This window comes from Oncorhynchus kisutch, linkage group LG17 (assembly GCF_002021735.2).
Source record: "Oncorhynchus kisutch isolate 150728-3 linkage group LG17, Okis_V2, whole genome shotgun sequence".
Classification (NCBI taxonomy): Eukaryota; Metazoa; Chordata; class Actinopteri; order Salmoniformes; family Salmonidae; genus Oncorhynchus; species Oncorhynchus kisutch.
This window is the reverse complement of record NC_034190.2, coordinates 51,784,628-51,807,879: the sequence shown is the minus strand read 5'-3', so window position 1 is coordinate 51,807,879 and position 23,252 is coordinate 51,784,628. Positions and strand designations below refer to the sequence as shown.

The following is a 23,252-nucleotide window of genomic DNA, read 5'->3' as shown; positions in this document are numbered from 1 at the left end:
TCCAAAATTAACTGAAAGCAATCAGATTACGTCACTGCGCCGGGGTAATCCAAAAATGATGTTACTGATTACAGTTTTGGACAGGTAACTAGTACATATTACAGATTAAACTTAGAAAGTAACATACCCAACCCTGCCAGGTCTGTCTCTCATCTTTTTACGGAAACAAGGTTAGGGAAAACGCTTTATCATTGTTTCAACTGCAAAATGCCTCTTTAACGGCGTGTCAAGGAGGACCATGGGAATGAAGTATCACTTATTAGAAGAAGAAAAACTATCTCCCTATGGACTTGGTTTTCATTTTTTGTTTGTTTGTTACAGTATGTTGTTGTTTTCTTTTGTTTTTTTATTGGTTGTAATTGTCTATAGTTTGATGTATTATGAGGTTGTTTTGTGTTAAATAGGAAACAATGAAATAAAAAAGGAACAACATTTTAGGTCTAGGCACATACAAAATCCTACTGAATCTGAAGTCCATTCCAGGGATTCATTGGAATTTAGCCCTCTTAGTATCCATTTTGATATGCGAGGCTTTTGAGAGGATTTGCCAACATCTCTGTCATGTTTAGCTCTTTTCCATAGGTCAAAGCTGCCGTGTAAACTGGTGGTAATTTCATTGGTCTGTGTTTCATGTACCAGGAAATGCTTTCGGAGGACATGCTAGCGTGCATTCTGTTTCTCTAACTGTGGTCTGGGGATATCATGTCTGACTGCTGTAGCACGCAGGTAAATAGCATGTAAACAATAACAGCTGGCAAATCAGCTGCTGTTGGTAACTGCAATTGGGAACATACTGCTTAGTGTAAGGTCAAGTATTTCTGAGGACCACTGGGCTTTTGCAGTGGATGTGTTAAACTGTAGTGGATGTATAGTGTATTTCTATTTATAGGATATAGTGCATTAAAGGTACTGTTGTGGATGTGTATGGTATGAGACGGCCATTCAGCTTGTTCAGTGAAGGCACGAGACAAATGCATAATGCCTCTGTGGCAAGCTGTCAAGTGATGGCATTCCTCAATATGACACTTTCAGTACATTCGTCTGTGCTGCCCAGGCGGCTTCACGCCACGGTGGATGTTTAGAGCATGTTGTTATGGCAACGGAGCTGGGATGGCTGGATCGTGCAGCACAGGGAGGCAGAGGACAGATGAGGAGGAGACGTATATGATGATGATTCCCGAAGTTCACGGTCAGGATGATTTTCCTCCAGGGATTCTGGGAGCCATTTTACATCATCAATTCAAATCAAATGTATTGGTCACATACACATGGTTAGTAGATGTTATTGCGAGTATAGCGAAATGCGAAATGCAACATGTGAGTTGGGAATGTGATGTCAATTGGACAGCGAGCCACTGACGGTAGCTTCTAAGCACAAGAAGAAAAGGCAAACGGTTGGATACAAACACCCATGTTTTAAGTGAGTCTAGCCTTCCAATGTTAAGATACTCACATGATATTCTTCTTTTGACTCACAGATGGCGTCACTCGTTTACTGTTCTGAGGGGCGACTGCAAGTTCACACCCCCTCCTGGCTTACCCCTCGACCCCCACACACCCCCTCCCCAGCGTGTCTCTGGTTCGCTAGTTGCTATTTACCTCTGTGTTAATCCACACCCCCTCCCTCCCTCTTTCTCACTCGATCCCGCTCTCTCACTCCTCCCCTTATTCCCTCAAAGCCAGCAGGCTGCTATTCGATACAGACGGCTTGCTACATGATCTCCTGGAAAACACTGTTCCGCATCTCTCTTGCCACTCGATGGCCAGGCCTTTGTAGATTATACACCAAGCGGAAGAGAGATGCCAGCGCCAGGACATTGACTCCTTTCCTCCTTCTGCTTCCCCCTCCCCTTCCTTAATCTCCCACCTCTTGATCTCTACCCACCCCCCGTGCCCTTTCCTGTCCTGTGCCCCCTTCCTCCCAACCTCCCCCTCCCCTACCCTACCTAAAGTCCTACTCTCCCTCTTACCCCCTTGACAATGTTACCATGCATTAACTGGCTTCAGCCTTTCCTTGCCTTGCTCTCTTCCACCTTGCTGACTCGGGGCCACAACTGTCCGTCCAGCTGCCTGTGTCCAGACCACCACACAGTGGACTGCCAGGGCCAAGGTCTCACCCGCCTCCCAAGCCCCATCCCCCTGGATGTCCGGCGCCTCCTGCTCTCTGACAACTGGATTCCCTTGATCCCCTCGGATTTCCTGGTTCTGTACAGCGACCTGGTCTACCTGGACCTGAGGAATAACTCCCTGTCTGGGCTGGAGCCTGGCACCCTCAGCACATCGTCCCGCCTGGTCTTCCTGGACCTGGGCAGCAACAACCTGACAGAGATCCAGTCAGAGACCTTTGGAGAGTCCAGGAGCCTGATTAAGTTGCGGCTGGGAAACAACCCCTATCTTAGCCAGGTGGAGGAGGACGCTTTCCTGGGTCTCACCTCGCTGCGGGTGTTGGAGTTGGAGAGAAACGGCCTGCAGGGGCTGGACGTGGGGGTGCTGGAGCCTTTAACCTCACTCCGGGTGCTGCGCCTGGAGGGCAACCCCTGGGTGTGCAACTGTCACTTTGCTAAACTCTTTGTGTGGCTGATGGAGAACCGCCACAAGCTTCCAACGGGTATGTAAGCTGCTTAACAGCACGTTAACATCTTTGCCTGTGCTAGGACATATAAAACCACTATTTTGTCAGCCCACTTGTTTTTGATTCAAACAACTCACTATAAGCCAATCATTTACAGAATTAGAATCCAAAACTGCACAGTACACTGAAAGACAGATAACGTAACGTGCATAACAGTGTTTAGTATGAAATATCTCTACACTGTGTGTCTACAAATATGGTTCCTCCTCTTTATTTTAAATTGTCTAATATCGAGTAAAGAGCTATTGGCGAACAACCTCATCGTCATTTATTTCATGTGCAGTTTGTTGCCCATACTACTGATAATTCTGTATGGATATGGACAGTTCAATGCTGTCACAAGATCACTCTGAAACATCTTGATAAGTATTAGAAAGAGAGAAGATAATTCTAGAAGACGAGTGGAGGGTCCCAGATTACAGATACCAGATTGTGTCTGAATAATGAATTAACCATATGCCTCATTAGAGTGTGTTCTCAGATATTATACTCAATATTTTGGTGGACACACTCTTACACAAAAAGGTGCTATCTAGAACCTAAAAGGTTTAATTGGCTGTCCCTGTAGGAGAACCCTTTGAAGAACCCTGCGTGTGTGTGTGTGTGTGTTTGTATGTGCATGTTCTAAAATCACAACAAGGAGACTGTTTATTGACACTATCCAGGTTTCATACTCAAAAACTGCACTCTTAAAAAAAACATTCTTACTCTCATGGAAGAACCCTTTTTGGGTTCCATGTAGAACTCTTTTGACTCCAGGTAAAACTATTTTGGGTTCCATGTAGAACCCTTTCCACTTTTTTTCTAAGAGTGTAGTGTTTGAGTATGAAACCTGCAACCTATAGTGTCAATAAACAGTCTCCTTGTTGTGATTTTAGAACATGCACACGCACACACACACAAGCAGGGTTCTTCAAAGGGTTCTCCTATGGGGACAGCCAATTAAACCTTTTAGGTTCTAGATAGCACCTTTTTTTGTAAGAGTGTGTCCACCAAAATATCGAGTGGGTAGATCACATGTAAGATCTTCGAGATGAAAAAGATATGAGGCCAGGGAATCAAATTCAATGGGATCTGAATCACTTGATTGATCATAATATACCCGCATTGTTTATGTAATTACAGACAATAAGCATTACATATAGCTTCAAATCCACACTCTGTAGTGTTGCCATATATATAGACAGTGAGGGTATTGTCTATATAAATCTTCCTTGTTTGCAGTGCTGATTATTGCACGCAGTATATGCTCACTCTCATTCTCCAGGAGCTCCAGTGCTATGGTGAGCTCTGACCTGAGCAAACGCTCTGTGAGTGGAAGTCCAACTCCATATTTACATATTAACTGCTTCCCAAGAGCGTTAGGCTAGTGCTTACTTCACCCTCTTACATCTTTATTAAGGGCCATACAAATGAGGTACACCAATGTCAGCTGGAATTAGGGCCTGTATTGAAGTAAGCTATGTGGGTACATCCCAAAAGGTACCCTTTCCCCTTTATAGCGAACTACTTTTGACCAGGGTTCATAAGGAATAGGGTGCCATTTGGGACACAGCCTATGTTATTACAGTACGCTATTCAAAGCAACAGGGTGTTCTATGGATCATATCAATTGATCAAATTGGCACATTGGCAATCTTCACAGAGGATTTCATTTCAAAAGCTGTGCCCTGGGCTCCAGGTTATAGTAACAAAATGATTTGGGGGCACATTAACACCTAGTTTTCAGTGAGCACAGATACATATACACACCAACACTATGGTGCTTCCTACATGCTCTTCTATAGGTCTTAGCAACTGTAGGCTCTGGCCTTATGCCTGGTTTAGCACCTTTAGTAGGGCTAACCATAGGAAACCTCTACTGTATGTTGACCTAAAGGACAAGTGGGTTGTACAGTGTATTTGACACACAGGCAGACTTACTCCTTCCCATTGTCTTTAGGAGAAACTTGTTGAATGCCATAATCATCTTTTCATCATTCTGACAAGGGGGCAGACTAGAAACATGGATCTGAATGTATACACTAGGAAGAAATGGAGCTCTGATGGATTAGGCTAAACGAAGCCTTTACTCACTGATTACTCAATTCCTGACTCTCTGAGGCAAATCACAATCAATGTTCTTGTGTGAGCTACAGCCGTGAACAAACTGGAGAATGAAGGGCACGGAATAATGGACCACTTGCTGAACTGGACACTTCCACAGAGCCATTCAATCAAGCCCAGTCACTGGGTTTGTGGGATAAGTCAAAAACGTAATTTTCTCTTGGACACTGTAATTTCACTGACCCAAACAGTTAAAACTTTCTTTTCCCCACTTTGCTGTCAGGGACATTGCTCTGTCAGATCCTGATTGAGATCATCTTGATCTGTTAAGTATCTGAGAACATGAATAGACACATTGAAGCCTAGTGTACTCCCAGGTACTGTATCAACAAGATGCAACAAAGCTCAGATAAAGGGGCAACTGCAATTGGCAGATACGTTTTTTTAACTTGTAAATTAATATACCCATTGATTCTTGAAGAAGATAACCACTCTGTTAATGTTTGAGCCTCAGATTGCCGTTTAAGACGCATTCACTGGGGATATATCACGAACGGTGCCTGTAGGTGAATGTGTGTAATCACACTACAACATAGGTCAAGGATGAACAATCAGCATCTATTATTCACAACTACACTTCATTTGATACTGATGACAGCATGCCATTGACACTGACATTATCTAGTCTAATGTTCCATCACTGTAAAGGATACTCCATCGCTCTGCGAGTGACACACAGTGCGTGGGTAAAATCACCAGGGAAGCCAAGCAACCCCCCCCCCCCCTTCACCCCCCAAAATAGCCATATTACAATCTACAGTGCCTTCGGGAAAGTATTCAGGCCCCTTGACTTCTTCCACATTTTGTTATGTTACAGCCTTATTCTAAAATCGATTAAATTGTTTCCCCCCCTCATCAATCTACACACAATACCCCACATTGAGAAATATTTTACATAAGTATTCAGACCCTTTATTTTGCCAACTTAGTTGTGGGTAGTTGTCTTTGTTAGTGGCCTGTACAGACTTAGTAAGTTTCACGTTCGGTTTTGTTGTTTTTTGTTTTGTGGTCGACATTTATAATAAAGTAAAATGTACGCTCACAACGCTGTGACAGTGCCACACCTGTATTTCGGTAGTTTCTCCCATTCTTCTATACAGATCCTCTCAAGCTCTGCCAGGTTGGATGGGGAGCGTTGCAGCACAGCTATTTTCAGGTCTCTCCAGAGATGTTTCAATCAGGTCCGGGCTCTGGCTGGACATTCAGAGACTTGTCCCGAAGCCACTCCTGCGTTCTCTTGGCACTGTGTAGATGGTTGTCCTTCTGGAAGGTTCTCCCACCTCCACAGAGGAACTCTGGAGCTCTTGCTTACCTCCCTGACCAAGGCCCTTCCCACCCAATTGTCCAGTTTGGTCAGGTGGACAGCTCTAAGAAGAGTCTTTATGGTTACAAACATCTTCCATTGAAGAATGATGGAGGCCACTGTGTTCTTCGGGAACTTCAATGCCGCAGACATGTTTTGGTACCTTTCCTCAGATCTGTTTTTAGTTTTAATAAATTTGCAAAACTTTCTAAAAGCTTGTTTTTGCTTTGTCATTGTGGGTTATTGTGTGTAGATCGCTGAAGATTGTTTTTATTTAATCAATTTGAGAACAAGGCTGTAACATAACAAATGTTGAAAAAAATCAAGTGGTCTGACTACTTTCCAAAGGCACTGTATGTGTTGTGATAATTGCATTGTTTGCTCTATAACCTGTTCATATGCCTTGGCACCGTGATATACAGTATAGGCTAAGGTCGAGACAACAAGAAGACACAGTAGCAGAATAAATTCAAACACACATTTGTTCCATTATAAAACCTTAGAGCAACATCTGCACCAGCTCCGACACTCGTCGGATGTGGCAGGGCTTGCAAACTATTACAGACTACAAAGGGAAGCACAGCCGCGAGCTGCCCAGTGACACGAGCCTACCAGACGAGCTAAATCACTTCTATGCTCGCTTCGAGGCAAGCAACACTGAGGCATGCATGAGAGCATCAGCTGTTCCGGACGACGTCTGCTCTCCGTAGCCGACGTGAGTAAGACCTTTAAACAGGTCAACATACACAAGGCTGCGGGGCCAGACGGATTACCAGGATGTGTGCTCCGGGCATGTGCTGACCAACTGGCAGGTGTTTTCACTGACATTTTCAACATGTCCCTGATTGAGTCTGTAATACCAACATGCTTCAAGCAGACCACCATAGTCCATGTGCCCAAGAACACAAAGGCAACCTGCCTAAATGACTACAGACCCGTAGCAATCACGTCCGTAGCAATAAAGTGCTTTGAAAGGCTGGTAATGGCTCAAATCAACACCATTATCCCAGAAACCCTAGACCCACTCCAATTTGCATACCGCCCAAACAGATCCACAAATGACACAATCTCTATTGCACTCCACACTGCCCTTTCCCACCTGGACAAAAGGAACACCTATGTGAGAATGCTGTTCATTGACTAGAGCTCAGCGTTCAACACCATAGTGCCCACCAAGCTAAGGATCCTGGGACTAAACACCTCTCTCTGCAACTGGATCCTGGACTTCCTGACAGGTCTCCCCCAGGTGGTGAGGGTAGGTAGCAAAACATCTGCCACGCTGATCCTCAACACTGGAGCTCAGTCCCCTCCTGTACTCCCTGTTCACCCACGACTGCATGACCAGGCACGACTCCAACACCATCATTAAGTTTGCTGACGACACAACAGTGGTAGGCCTGATCACCGACAGCGACGAGACAGCCAATAGGGAGGAGGTCAGAGGCCTGGCCGGGTGGTGCCAGAATAACAACCTATCCCTCAATGTAACCAAGACTAAGGAGATGATTGTGGACTACAGGAAAAGGAGCACCGAACACGTCCCCATTCTCATCGACGGGGCTGTAGTGGAGCAGGTTGAGAGTCTCAAATTCCTTGGTGTCCCCATCAACAACAAACTAGATTGGTCCAAACACACCAAGGCAGTCATGAAGAGGGCACGACAGAGCCTATTCCCCCTCAGGAAACTAAAAAGATTTGGCATGGGTCCTGAGATCCCTAAAAGGTTCTACAGCCGCAACATCGAGAGCATCCTGACCGGTTGCATCTCTGCATGGTACGGCAATTGCTCGGCCTCTGACCGCAAGGCACTTCAGAGGGTAGTGTGTACGGGCCAGTACATCACCGGGGCAAAGCTGCCTGCCATCCAGGACCTCTACACCAGGCGGTGTCAGAGGAAGGCCCTAAAAATTGTCAAAGACCCCAGCCACCCCAGTCATAGACTGTTCTCTCTACTACCGCATGGCAAGCGGTACCGGAGAGCCAAGTCTAGGACAAAAAGGCTTCTCAACAGTTTTTACCCCCAGTTTTTACTCCTATTTGCATTGTGTGCCCCCCCTCCCCAACCCCTCTTTTAAGCTGCTGCTACTCTCTGTTTATCATATATGCACAGTCACTTTAACGATACCTACATGTACATACTACCTAAATTGGCCCGACCAACCAGTGCTCCCGCACATTGGCTAACCGGGCTATCTGCATTGTGTCCCACCACCCGCCAACCCCTCTTTTTACGCTTCTGCTACTCTCTGTTTATCATATATGCACAGTCACTTTAACGATACCTACATGTACATACTACCTCAATAAGCCTGACTAACAGGTGTCTGTATCTAGCCTTGCTACTCTTTTTTCAAATGTCTTTCTACTGTTGTTTTATTTCTTTACTTACCTACCTACCTACCTACACACACACACACACACACACACACACACACACACACACACACACACACACACACACACACACACACACACACACACACACACACACACACACACACGTTAACCTAACATCCTTTCATGGGCAAGCTAGTTAACATTAGCATACATACTTCCATCCTCTCAGGCCAGGGGCACAATGTATGAAGTTATAGTTGGATCAGAATCGCTGTTATAATCATTGGCTAGTACGGAGAATTAAGTAAAACCACAAGTCCAAATCCCTATCTCCATTCATGATTAATTTAGGAAAGGAATGATTTTAGCTTGCTAGCCAGCTAGCCACTGGAGGACAACAACACAACAATATGTAACAATTCAAAGTTTTCTCCTGTTAATGACTATTGGCTTCTGATGTGATTGGTCTGAAGCCATATCCAAACTGGCTTCTCTTGACATTTTTATTTGGTGCTCCAACACTGATTGGATATTATCATTTATTTATTTTTATCAAGGGTGGCCAAATGCTCGCTGGCTTCCCTTGCATTCAATGATATGGGTGGCAACAACGTCGTACTCTTTTTGACCAGACAGCATGAGATAGATTCGCTACACATACTAGGACAGAGGGATGCTGTTTTGCTCGCTTGGATGCTTTCTCCGGTGATATACGGTACATTCAGCCTCTGCGAATTGAAGGAAATTTATGAAACACGGAGAGACGAAAGCAAAATTATTATTGTATGTTTTTTTTTTTTTTTTTTTGGGGGGGGATGTCTGGCTTTCTTTGGCTTCCATGAATACATGCCACTGCACACACACACAAACGTATACACAAACAAACATATAATGTCAACTCTATAGCAGCATGGCAACTGTAATCACATTGATGTAAGACACTATGCATACTCATGTCAGATATGATGCAGTGTTTTGGGTTTATATGAGAATGGCTCCGAAGGAGATGGCTGCCGTTTTATGATCCCGTAAACAATTGTGATAATATTTATGTTTTTTCTTGTTATTTGTAACTTATTTTGTACATAATGTTTCTGCCACTGTGTCCTATGACCGAAAAGAGCTTCTACATATCAGGACAGTGTTTACTCACCCCATTCAGGAGGAATAGTTTTTCTTCAACGAGTCAGACGGGAAGGATTTACTTCAGATGCCTGACAAGGCAATCATCCCCATCATTCACAGGAGAAAAATACACAGGTATCGAGGAAGAAGGTAATATACCTTTACCATGGGTCCTACTAGCCAGCGTACAATCGATCAATAATAAAATAGACTACGATCACCTAGAAGGCCAGCATCCTAGAGTCGCCTCTTACCAGTTGAGACTGGTGTTTTGTGGGTACTATTTAATGAAGCTGCCCGTTGAGGACATGTGAGGCGTCTTTTTTCTCAAACTAGACACTCTAATGTACTTGTCCTCTTGCTCAGTTGTGCACCAGGGCTTTCCACTCTTTCTATTCTGGTTAGAGACAGTTTGCGCTGTTCTGTGAAGGGATTGGCAATTTCTCGCATGGAATAGCCTTCATTCCTCAGAACAAGAATAGACTGCCGAGTTTCAGAAGAAAGTTCTTTGTTTCTGGCCATTTTGAGCCTGTAATCGAACCCACTAATGCTGATGCTCCAGATACTCAACTAGTCTAAAGAAGGCCAGTTTTACTGCTTCTTTAATCAGAACAACAGTTTTCAGCTGTGCTAACATAATTGCAAAAGGGTTTTCTAATGATTAATTAGCCTTTTAAAATGATCAACTTGGATTAGCTAACACAACGTGCCATTGGAACACAGAAGTGATGATTGCTGATAATGGGCCTATGTAGATATTCCAGAACAAATCTGCTGTTTCCAGTTACAATAGTAATTTACCACATTAACAATGTCTACACTGTATTCCTGATCAATTTGATGTTATTTTAATGGACAAAAATGTGCTTTTCTTTCAAAAACAAGGACATTTATAAGTGAACCCAAACTTTTGAACGGTAGTGTATATCCTACCAACAGGACATTAAAAACTGTAATATCTTATGCTTCACGGAGTCGTGGCTGAACGACGACATGAATAACATACAGCTGGCAGGTTTTAAGCTATTTTGGCAGGATAGAACAGCGACCTCTGTTAAGATAAGGGGTGGCGGTCTATGTATACTATGTATCTGTATATGTACAAGCAAACAGGAAAAAGCTCATTCAGAGGCGGCGCTCCTAGTGGCCGGGGACTTTAATGCATGCAAACTCAAATCTATTTTACTTAACTTCTACCAGCATGTTACATATGCAACCAAAGGAGAAAACACTCTAGACCACCTTTACTCCATACACAGAGATGTCTACAAAGCTCTCCGTCGCCCTTCATTTGGCAAATCTGACCATAATTCTGTCCTCCTGATTCCTGCTAACAAGCAAAAACTAAAGCAGGAAGCACCAATGACTCGGTCAATAAGAAAGAAAGTGGTCATATGAAGCAGATGCTAAGCTACAGGACTGTTTTGCTAGCACACACTGGAATATGTTCGGGGATTCCTCCGATGGCATTGAGGAGTACACCACATCAGTCACTGGCTTCATCAACAAGTGCATCGATGACGACAGGCAAAGCGTCAATACAGGACTAAGATCGTGTGGTACTACACCGGCTCCGACGCTCGTCAGATATAGCAGGGCTTGCAAACTATTACAGACTACAAAGGGAAGCACAGCCGAGAGCTGCTCAGTGACACAAGCCGACCAGACAAACTAAATTACTTCTATGCTCGCTTCGAGGCAAGTAACACTGAAGCATGCATGAGAGCATCAGCTGTTCAGGACGACTGTGTGATCACGCTCTCCGCAGCCGATGTGAGTAAGACCTTTGAACAGCTCAACATTCACAAGGCCGCAGGGTCAGACGAATTACCAGGACGTGTAATCCGAACATGCGCAGAGCAAGTGTCTTCACTGACATTTTCAACCTCAAACTAAGTCTGTAATTCCAACATGTTTCAAGCAGACCACCATAGTCCCTGTGCCCAAGAGCATGTAGAGATGAAGTGCTTTGAACGGTTGGTCATGGCTCACATCAACACCAATATCCCTCCTGTACTCACTGTTCACTCATGACTGCATGGCCAGGCATGACTCCAACACCATCATCAAGTTTGCCGATGACACAACAGTGGTAGGCCTGATCACCAACAATGATGAGACAGCCTATAGGGAGGAGGTCAGAGACTTGGCCATGTGGTGCCAGGACAACAACCTCTCCCTCAACGTGATCAAGACAAAGGAGATGATTGTGGACTACAGGAAAAGTAGGGCCGTGCAAGCCCCCATTCTCATCGATAGGGTTGCAGTGGAGCAGGTTGAGAGCTTCAAGTTCCTTGGTGTCCACATCACCAACAAACTATCATGATCCAAACACACTAAGACAGTTGTGAAGAGGGCACGACAAAGCCTATTCCCCTCAGGAGACTGAAAAGATTTGTCATGGGTCCTCAGATGGTCAAAAGGTTTGAGACTGGTTGCAGCACTGCCTGGTATGGCAATTGCTCGGCCTCCGACCGCAAGGCAGGGTAGTGCATACGGCCCAGTACATCAGTGGGGCCAAGCTTCCTGCCATCTAGGACCTCTTTACCAGGCGGTGTCAGAGGAAGGCCCGAAGACTCTCTGCTACTGCACAGAAAGCGATACCGGAGCGCCAAGTCTAGGTCCAAAAGGATTCTTAACAGATTCTAACCCCAAGACATAAGACTCCTGAACAGCTAATCAAAGGGCTACCCAGAGCCCTATTTTACGCTGCTGCTACTCTCTGTTTATAATCTATGAATAGTCACTTTAACTCTACCTACATGTATATTACCTCAATTACCTCAACTAACCGGTGCCCCCGCACATTGACTCTGTACCGGTACCCCCTGTATATAGCCTCCACATTGACTCTGTACCGGTACCCCCTGTATATAGCCTCCACATTGACTCTGTACCGGTACCCCCTGTATATAGCCTCCACATTGACTCTGTACCGGTACCCCCTGTATATAGCCTCGCTATTGTTATTTTACAGCTGCCGTTTCATTATTTGTTACTTTTATTTTCTTAAAACTTCTTAAAGCATGGTTGGTTAAGGGCTTGTAAGTAAGCATTTCGGCGTAAGGTCTACACCTGTTGTATTCGGTGCATGTGACACATACAAATTGATTTCATTTGATTTTATAGGCAGCGTCAGACAATGTAGGCATTATGTTACTCAACCCTTTCCCACCCCCTTTCTCAACACCACCAACACCGAAACCATACAGACTCTCTCCATCTATTTGCAATTTAGCATTCTGGTCCTCTCCAGACAGAGACAGAGACAGAGAAAGAGAGAGCAGGACAGCCAGTGTCTGGGCTGAGCTTGTTGTGCTGCATGGTGAGATGAGAGGAGAGCCACGTGACTGGAATATCACAGAGCGATGAGGTCACTGAATCTCTCCGCATGTGGAAAACCCCTTCTGGTCTGACTGTGACTCACCACACACACACACACACACACACACACACACACACACACACACACACACACACACACACACACACACACACACACACACACACACACACACACACACACACACACTTGATAATGATGTATTTTGACTGCTGACCACAGCAGCTACAAACACAGGCATGCCAAAATGGAAGCATCCGAAACTGCCTTTATTATCATGACTGAGGTACACCATATGTGATTTAGATTAATGTTTTATATTGAATACCTTTTCCAAAAACAGCTAATACCGATTAAATTTGAAATAATTCTGATTAGTGCATTAGTGGAATAGATTGGGTTATTTTACTAGGAAACCATAGCCCCATTGATGCCCCTTATCATTATAAGTCAAATAATCCACAGTATAATCTATTTATCCTCATAATTTAAATTTGATCAGATAATTTGGTACTGTTCCATTATTATCTGTTACAGTGTATGATTTTATTTTATTCTGGTATGATATGTAATCCCCAGAGTGCAAATATAAGTCTATTTCTTGTTCTGCACACTTCTGTTTTTATCATGCAATAATTGAAAGGTTTTATTAGTCATATGTACAGGATACACATGGCATACACCATCCAACTAAATGCTTTCTTTCTGGTTCCTTCTTGACAATACAACAACAATAAGAAATAGTAAAAGATAAGAACACAAACATAGTAAATGGCTGAGTAGAATATATATATATTTTTTTTTGCATAAGTATAATATAGGATGGCACAATTTATAGTCCAATATTTACATGTGTTTTGCGTAAGGGGGGATTGGGTGGAAGGTGTTTAATTGTGCATTATTTAGCAATAATAATAGGAGTCTGGTAGAAGCAGTTGTGATGTGGGTGTAGCATGAATGTGTGTGTGTGTGTGTGTGTGTGTGTGTGTGTGTGTGTGTGTGTGTGTGTGTGTGTGTGTGTGTGTGTGTGTGTGTGTGTGTGTGTGTGTGTGTGTGTGTGTGTGTGTGTGCATATGGATGAATGTGTGGGTGTGTGAGTGAGTGAGTGAGTGAGTGAGTGAGTGAGTGAGTGAGTGAGTGCATGAGTGCTAAGGTGCGGAGAGTCAGCGCAGGTGGTCAGTCCAGTTCAAGTGTTCAGCAGTCTGATGTCTTGTGGATAGAAACTGTCTGAGCCTGTTGGTATCAGACCCGATGCTCCGATACCGTCTTCCCGACAGTAAGGGAGTGAACAGCATGTGGCTGGGCTGTTTGGGGTGCTTGATGATGCTGTGGCCCTTCCTCGGGCACCGTTTCGAGTAGATGTCCTGGATGGGTGGGACCACGGTCCCAGTGATGTACTGGGCTGTCTTCATCACCCGCTAGAGGGCCTTGTGGTTGTGGATGGAGCAATTCCCTTAAAACAGGATGTGCTGCAACTAGTCGAGATGCTATCGATGGTGCAGCGGTAGTATTTGGAGAAGAGATTTCTTCAGCTTCCTTATGAAGTGGAGACGCTGTTACACCCTCTTGTCAAGAGTGGTGTTGTAGTTGGTCCATGTCAAGTCCTCGGTGCTGTGGACGCCGAGGAAATAAAAACTGCTGACTCTTTCTACTGCAGTCCTGTCGATATGGATTGGGCATGTTTCCTCCTCTGCTTCCTGAAGTTGACAATCAACTCTTTTGATTTGCTGACGTTGAGTGAGAGTTGGTGTCCTGGCACCACAATACCATTTCGCTTGCCTCCTCCCTAAAGAAGGACTCGTCATTGTTGGTTATTAGGCCTAAAATGGTGGTGCCATCAGCAAACTTGGTGATGTTTGCTTCGCAAAGAAGGGCACCTGTAGGTAGAGGAGTTAAAATAAAAAAGCAGATATTGAATATCCCTTTGAGCATGGTGATGTCAGAAGTTTACATACACCTTAGCCAAATACATTTAAACTCAGTTTTTCACAATTCCTGACATTTAATCCTCGTAAAAATTCCCTGTCTTAGGTCAGTTAGGATTACCACTTTATTTCAAGAATGTGAAATGTCAGAATAATAGTATAGATTTTTTTCATCATTGATTTATTTCACCACATTCCCAGTGGGTCAGACATTTACATACACTCAATTAGTATTTGGTAGAATTGCCTTTACATTTTTAAACTTGGGTCAAACATTTCGGGTAGACTTCCACAAGCTTCCCACAATAGGTTGGGTGAATTTTGGCCCATTCCTCCTGACAGAGCTGGTGTAACTGAGTCAGGTTTGTAGGCTTCCTTGCTCGCACACACTTTTTCAGTTCTGCCCACAATTTTCTATGGGATTGAGGTCAGGGCTTTGTGATGGCCACTCCAATACCATGGCTTTGTTGTCCTTAAGCCATTTTGCCACAACTTTGGAAGTATGCTTGGGGTCATTGTCCATTTGGAAGACCCATTTGTGACCAAGCTTTAACTTCCTGACTGATGTCTTGAGATGTTGCTTCAATATATCCACATAATTTTCTTGTCTCATGATGCCATCTACTTTGTGAAGTGCACCAGTCCCTCTTGCAGTAAAGCACCCCCACAACATGATGCTGCCACCCCTGTGCTTCACGGTTGGGATGGTGTAATTCAGCTAGCAAGCCTCCCCCTTTTTCCAAACAACATAACGATGGTCATTATGGCCAAACAGTTAGAATTTTGTTTCATCAGACCAGAGGACATTTCTCTAAAAAAGTACAATCTTTGTCCCCATGTGCAGTTGCAAACCGTAGTGAGCAGCCTTTCAGGTTATGTCGATATAGGACTCATTTTTCCGTGGATATAGATACTTTTGTACCTGTTTCCTCCAGCATCTTCACAACATCCTTTGCTGTTGTTCTGGGATTGATTTGCACTTTTCGCACCAAACTACATTCATCTCTAGGAGACAGAAAACATCTCTGACCTGAGCGGTATGACGGCTGTGTGGTCCCATGGTGTTTATACTTGCGTACTATTGTTTGTACAGATGAACGTGGTACCTTCAGGCGTTTGGAAATTGCTCCCAAGGATGAACCAGACTTGTGGCGGTCTACAATTTTTTTTCGGAGGTCTTGGCTGATTTCTTTAGATTTTCCCATGATGTCAAGCAAAGAGGCACTGCGTTTAAAGGTAGGCCTTGAAATACATCCACAGGTACACCTCCAATTGACTCAAATGATGTCAATTAGCCTATCAGAAGCCATGACATAATTTTCTGGAATTTTCCAAGCTGTTTAAAGGCACAGTCAACTTAGTGTATGTAAACTTCTGACCCACTGGAATTGTGATACAGTTAATTATAAGTGAAATAATCTCTTTGTAAACAATTGTTTTAAAAATGACTTGTGTCATGTACAAAGTAGATGTCCTAACTGCCTTGCCAAAACTATAGTTTGTAAACAAGAAATTTGTGGAGTGGTTGAAAAAGGAGTTTTCATGACTCCAACCTAAGTGTATGTAAACTTCCGACTTCAACTGTATATTAATTAGACTTTGGATGGTGTATGAAAACACCCAGTCACTGCAAAGATACAGTTATCCTTTCTAACTCAGTAGCTGGAGAGGAAGGAAACCGCTTAGGGATTTCACCGAGGCCAAACTGAGGATGGATCAATTGTAGTTACTCCACAATACTAACCTAAATGACAGAGTGAAAATAAGAAAACCTGTACAGAACACAAATATTCCAAAACATGCATCTTGTTTGCAATAAGGCACTAAAATAAAACAGCAAAACATTTGTAACTTCATGTAAGGAATAAAAGCATTATGTTTGATGCAAATCCAACACAACACATCACTGAGTACCACTCTTCATATTTTCAAGCATGGTAGTGGCTTCATTATGTTATGGGTATGCTTGTCATCGGCAAGGACTAGGGAGTTTTTTTTAGGACAAAAATAAACTGAAAATATAGCTAACCATAGGAAACTGGAGTTGCTTACCAAGATGACATTGAATGTTCCTGAGTGGCTTAGTTACAGTTTTGACTTAATAAGTCGGCTTGAAAACCTATGGCAAGACTTGAAAATGGTTGTCTAGCAATGATCAACAGCCAACTTGACAGAGCATGAAGAATTTTAAAAAGAATCATGTGCAAATATTGTACAGTGCAAAGCTCGTAGAAATTTTCCCAGAAAGACTCACAGCTGTAATCTCTGCCAAAGATGATTTTAACATATATTGACTCAGGGGTGTGAATACTTATGTAAATGAGATATTTATGTATTTCAGTTTCAATAAATCTGTCTCTGTTCTATTATTACCCAGAGGGTTGATCTGGTGTCTGCTAGTAATACACTGGTTGGAGCAGATTGCTACCAAAGCAGATAGATCTGATTGCAACATGGACATTTCACAAACGAATATTTGCCTTGGAGAGGTGAATAAAGAAAAGTTGGAGAAGATCCTAAGGAAAAACCTTATATGGGGATTATGTAACAGGAGTCACGTGTGTCTGTGACAGGTGTTCAGTGAAGCTCTTTAAATCACACCAAACGACGACACAGGGAACGCAGCCTGGCACGAAGCACATGTATTTATATGGCTATTAAAAGAAAATCATGAATTCCTGTGGAGTGTTAGGTGTTGATTTATGGCAATGTGGTTCTCTGTTGCAGTGAGTAAATTCAACACTTGATAGTTTACACTATTATAAGAGGGAAAACTAAACACAAACATCAAATTAATGGGGTTTTGGGACGTGATGGGATTCGACGGGTGTGGAAAATGATGAGACACGAACACACACACAATATAGTAGCTACTACTGTAGGCGTACTAGGCTATAGCTCCTGTAAGGCAAAACAATGGCACCCATCTGGTCTCGCAGTGTCCTCACTTACACTGTTACAGTAGGAGGATATCACAGACTAGCCATTCTTGGTGGATTTCAACCACGGTCAATGCATGCCATTCCAAATTGTATGGTCAGCATGCTATTCAACAGTACTTTGAACAGACAAGACAACAATAAAAAACCTGTGTAGGCTTTTTATTCAGTCATCAGAGAGAGGTCAGCTCCAACATGCATTTAGATCTGAAAGGAATTAATAGATGCAATATGATGAAAATGCCACTAAACATAGAGGGCAGAGTGTAGCTGTTACCTTCACTGTTAAGCTATTACCATACTGACAGTGCATTTAGAGAGTATCAGACCCCTTTACTTTTTCCACATTTTGTTACATTAAAGCCTTATTCTAAAATGGATTCAATAGTTGTTTCCCCTCATTAATCTACACACAATACCCCATAATGACAAAGCAAAAACAGGTTAGAAATGTTTGTGAAAGTATTAAACATAAAAAATGAAATATGACATTTACATAACTATTCTGACCCGCTACTCAGTACTTTGTTGAAGCACATTTGTCAGCGATTACAGCCTCGAGTCTAATTGGGTATGACGCTACAAGCTTGGTACACCTGTATTTGGGGAGTTTCTCCTATTCGTCTTTGCAGATCCTCTCAAGCTCTGTCAGGTTGGATGGGGAGCGTCGCTGCACAGCTATTTTCAGGTCTCTCCAGAGATGTTCAATCAGGTTCAAGTCTGGGCTCTGGCTGGGCCACTCAAGGACATTCAGAGACTTGTCCCGAAGCCATTCCTGCGTTGTCTTGGCTGTGCGCTTAGGGTCGTTGTCTTATTGAAAGGTGAACCTTCGCCCCAGTCTGAGGTCCTGAGCGCTCTTGAGCAGGTTTTCATCAAGGATCTCTCTGTACATTGCTCTGTTCATCATTCCCTCGATCCTGACTAGTCTCTTCATGGTCTGAGAGTCCTTTAGGTGCCTTTTGGCAAACTCCGAGTGGGCTTTCATGTGCCTTTTACTGAGGAGTGGCTTCCGTCTGGCCACTCTACCATAAAGGCCTGATTGGTGGAGTGCTGCAGAGATGGTTGTCCTTCTGGAAGGTTCTCCCATCTCCACAGAGGAACTCTGGAGCTCTGTCAGAGTGACCATCGGGTTCTTGGTCACGTCCCTGACCATGGCCCTTCTCCCCCGACTGCCCAGTTTGGCCGGGTGGCCAGCTCTAGGAAGAGTCTTGGTGGTTCCATTTAAGAATGATGGAGGCCACTGTGTTCTTGGGGACCTTCAATGCTGCAGATTTGTTTTTGGTAGCCTTCCCCAGATCTGTGCCTCGACACAATCCTGTCTCTGAGCTCTACAGACAATTCCTTCGACCTCATGGCTTGGTTTTTGCTCTGACATGCACTGTCAACTGTGGGACCTTATATAGACAGGTGTGTGCCTTTCCAAATCAAGTCCTATCAATTGGATTTACCACTGGTCTACTCCAATCAAATTGTAGAATCATCTCAAGGATGATCAATTTTAACAGGATGCAACTGAGCTCAATTTCGAGTGTCCTAGCAAATGGTCTGAATGCTTATGTAAACAAGGTATTTCATTTTCAAAAAATTATAAAAACCTGTTTTCACTTTGTCATTATGGGGTATTGTGTGTAGTTTATTTAATCCATTTAGAATAAAGCTGTAACGTAATAAAATGTGGAAAAAGGGAAGGGGTCTGAATACATTCCGAATACACTGTATATATTTACATTAATTTCAGATCTACACTGTGTACAGGCTGGGGTTTATTTGGGATTGGACCATAGAGGGACTGTGATCCAAACTGTTTTCTGTCTCTCTCTCTCCTCTCAGGTATGGAAGGGTTGGAGTGCTCTCTCCCCATGGACGGGAGTCTTATGTCCCTGAGTCTGCTCTCTGAGGCCAGTTTCCGGGAGTGCCGGGGCTACCTCTCCCTCACGGATATCCTCATAGTCATCTTCTCGGGGATCTCCGTCTCTGTGGTAGCCATCATAGCCAGTTTCTTTCTGGCCTCTATGGTCCACTGCTTCCAGCGCCTGGGCAAAGCCGGTCAGACAGACGAGGAGGAGGGCAACGACTGAGAGAGAGAAAGAGCGTGATCTGGGACCAGATTCAGTGTCACTGCAGGCATTGCAGACCCTGATTACATACCTTGTAAGAGGGCCAGGAAGAAGGGCAGGAAAATGGAAGAGTAAGTCAAGTACAACAAGGGAGTATTTGGCCCAGGAATTGGGCCAAAAGGCTCTTACCATGTGAATTCCTGCTCGCCGCATTGGTGGCAGTCAGAGGCACACCAGGAGGGGTGCTAGGGCAGTGGGTTAAACCGTACACTTGAATAATACAAATGTTTTCTTAGCACTGCCTTAGTGTACACAGCCTTACTACCTTACTTTGGAGAGATCCTCCAGCATTCCCTTGAAATCGTAGTACTATATTTGGGCTGTACTTTAAGTCTAACATGAGGTAAAATTACTTGCACCACCCTTTCAAAGAGGACTATTCCTCTGCTGCCAGGGGCAAACAGATTCTTTGAGATCTGGGTTGAGCTGAGAGGTAAAAGGGCATAGAGGAGGACAAGGGACAGGCACACTGGAGTCTAATACATAACTATGTCCATTGCAGTGATTTGAGTAGCAACCTACTTAACCTCTGTTTACCAAAGAGCAGGCTGAATGAGAAGATTCTATTGTTACAATATAGAACACAGAAATGGGATAGCGTGAGCAATCAACATGGATGTTAGACTAAACTGTGGCACGAACTCTCAAATGCAAAATCAAGTAAATATGGAGGATGTTGTTACAATATCTGTTTTTGGAGCACAAATGTAGCCTGACTATGTTTGGCGAGACAACGCCCTAAGGAGTTGGCAAGAGAGCACAAACAGTCTGGCACTTAGGCTAGCACAAATGTAATATTGGTTAAAAAACAATCACACATTAGGTACAGTATACTGTATAGAACAATATGCTAAAATAACCTGCCATTTATGACCCACAAATGTAACTATAGAAATAATTATATTATACAGCTTGTACTGTAAGTGGACCAATGTATGTTTCCTGTTTCAGGCATAATTATTTTATTTCTTTTTTACATTTGAACAAAAGGTTTATATTGATACTGAAGCTTTTGTTGATGTTTTGGTTGTTGTTGTTTTTTTTTGTACAAATTAAGTCTTCTCTTGTTTGTATGGGGATTTCACATGGTAACAGTATTGTCACATCGGCAAAGACTCTAATTCCAAGCTAAGAGGGCTAAGGTAAAAATGAATTCAGTGTTTCGTCGTCTTGATCATCCTTGATGTTTGGGCCTTCCAGCCATTTCCTGTGTCGGCCTTTATATCCTCAATAGACCAGCAGCTAGTAGCAGCCAGGTGAAATTGATGAATGAATGCTATAGGTCAATGATGTCACGTGTATTGTTTGGCTAAGAGAATAGTGAAACAACTGGTAGATCATAAATGAAAACCAGCATTGTCACAGATGCTTCAAGACCTGAGTTTTGAGCAGGTGTCCACCTGTCTCACATATGTTGCTTCAGTCAAACTGTATCTGTCTCTGGCGCTTGTAACCCACCAATGAGATTTGCTGGCGCTTGCAACCCACCAATGAGATTTGAGATCCCAAAAACAGATGAAAGGGCTTTTTTTCTGTCATGATGCACCATAACAAACACCTTGAACAGATAATCATGGGGTTGCAAAGTGCAATATAACAAAAATGTAAAGAGATAAAATAAAGTGGTAAAATACACACACTCTTTGCTTTAAAACTTTGATTTCACATACCTGTCTTGTTTCTTTGAATGAAGACATCGGTCAAATATATTTTTATTTGATTGATTTAACTCTTATATAACAAGGTGTCTTAATGGAGAACCAATTCTCATTTGCAATAATAACCTTTTGGAACAAGAAACACCCTGCTACGCATGTGTAATGTAATGTTATTTATCTCTGTCAAACAAAACTTTTACATGTCAACACGGAGCACTTCTTTCACATGCAACACAACCTATATATGGTTGAAAAATCCCACTTCCGTTATATTGTTTGAAATTGTGGCCTGTAGAAATGTCCTATTTCTCTAGTCCAGTCTCATGGATGTATACCCACATACAGTAGCATCTTACAGAGAAGAGCAGATGTCCCTGTCCAACCAAAGGATCCCATATGTGGCCAACAGGGTTGACCTTTACTCTCAATGAAATCTGTTTGTTTCGGTCCAATAATCACAGCTCCCATAATGCTACAGCTGGCATCCATATCCCACGCCATACAACAGAGAGGTGAGGATGGAAGGGCACCCTCATTGTTATTTGGCATGTGGTTATCAGATTTGTTTACCCTACGAATATAGAGTATATTCTTATTTGTGTTATAATACAGTAAAATTGGCAGACTATCTGAGATAATACGCAATAGAGATAACCACTGTCATACCAGCTACATCACTGTCTAGGTTCTGTTTGATAGGATAACACAACACTGTCCTGTTATTGTTCTGATGGTAATATTTTTCTTTAAAACTTGTATTTATATAATGTATTTGTATGTCCTTGTGGACCTTAATGATGTTATACACGCTGAAATAGTGCCTCATGCACTGGGAGTCATCATGCTGTTAGAAAGTGTCGACGAAGGGAGATGAACAATACTGTCTCGTGTGCTGTAAAACAACTGGATGGCATAGAGTTGAAGCCTGTGGGCACGGCACACACAAACAAAGGGAACGGATGATCAGCGGGGTGTTGAGTCAGAACAGAACTCCGACTCCAACACGCCACTGATGAAGATCAGAGTGGAGGGATGGTGAGCCATTCTGCCAGTGCCTCCCTCCTCATCCTTTATGCCGTGCAGTCAGCTGAGCCACCATACAGAGTGGACAGAAGTAGGATGAGAGCGGAGGAGGGGAAGGAGGATTTTCGGGAATGAGGATTTTCCCTCGTCCACTGAATTCCGGTTGTCGCCATGGTTACATGGCTGGAGGCCAGTTCGGGTTGGAAGCCGAAACTGCCACAGAGGAAGAGATTTCAAAATTGCTACGTCACTGCTCGCTCTTTCTCTCTCCCCCGTCTACTACATTGAGACGGAAATAACAAACAGCTGAATTATACAATAGCATTATAATTCTGATGCCACACACTTATGCAAGTGAGGACACAACTTCACTCAATCGAATGCCTCAATGTTACACCCTCTGAGGATGGATGCATGTAAAACAAATACCATCCCTGTTACGTGTCCAATGATCCACATCTACTTAATGTGGCTTACCCTGCAGAGATAACTGGCGGTGGCCTGCAGGGCAAAAAAATATGTAGAGAACATAGGAAGTAATACTACACCTTGCGTGAGTTGAACATTCTGAATAATTGAACAGCAGCTGAACAGTATGAATAATTTCTCTGTGGTCCACAAAAGGGATTAGAGTGACAGGGGTCCATGACCACGTTGACTGCCACAGCACCAATAAGGGACAAACGACTTGGAACCAGTTCAAATCTAAAAATCCAGCGATAAAGATAGTGGCATTATGGTGCC

At 43.4% G+C, this 23,252-nt stretch overlaps 1 protein-coding gene across 1 annotated transcript; it reads left to right on the top strand.

The window, feature by feature from the left end:
* Positions 1–763: 763 nt before the first annotated feature.
* On the top strand, positions 764–21,466 carry LOC109907631 (leucine-rich repeat-containing protein 38-like). The gene is made up of 2 exons (XM_020505719.2): positions 764–2,608; positions 19,541–21,466. The coding sequence occupies exons 1-2, from the start codon at positions 1,981–1,983 to the stop codon at positions 19,786–19,788; spliced, it is 876 nt and encodes a 291-aa protein (XP_020361308.1). The 5' UTR covers positions 764–1,980; the 3' UTR covers positions 19,789–21,466.
* The last annotated feature ends 1,786 nt before the right edge of the window (positions 21,467–23,252 follow it).

Excerpts from the sequence above, each read along its gene's own strand:
- LOC109907631 (XM_020505719.2), top strand. The coding sequence starts at position 1,981 with ATGTTACCATGCATTAACTGGCTTCAGCCTTTCCTTGCCTTGCTCTCT. Across the intron at positions 2,609-19,540 it reads CCGCCACAAGCTTCCAACGG|GTATGGAAGGGTTGGAGTGC; the intron begins GTATGTAAGCTG and ends CTCTCCTCTCAG.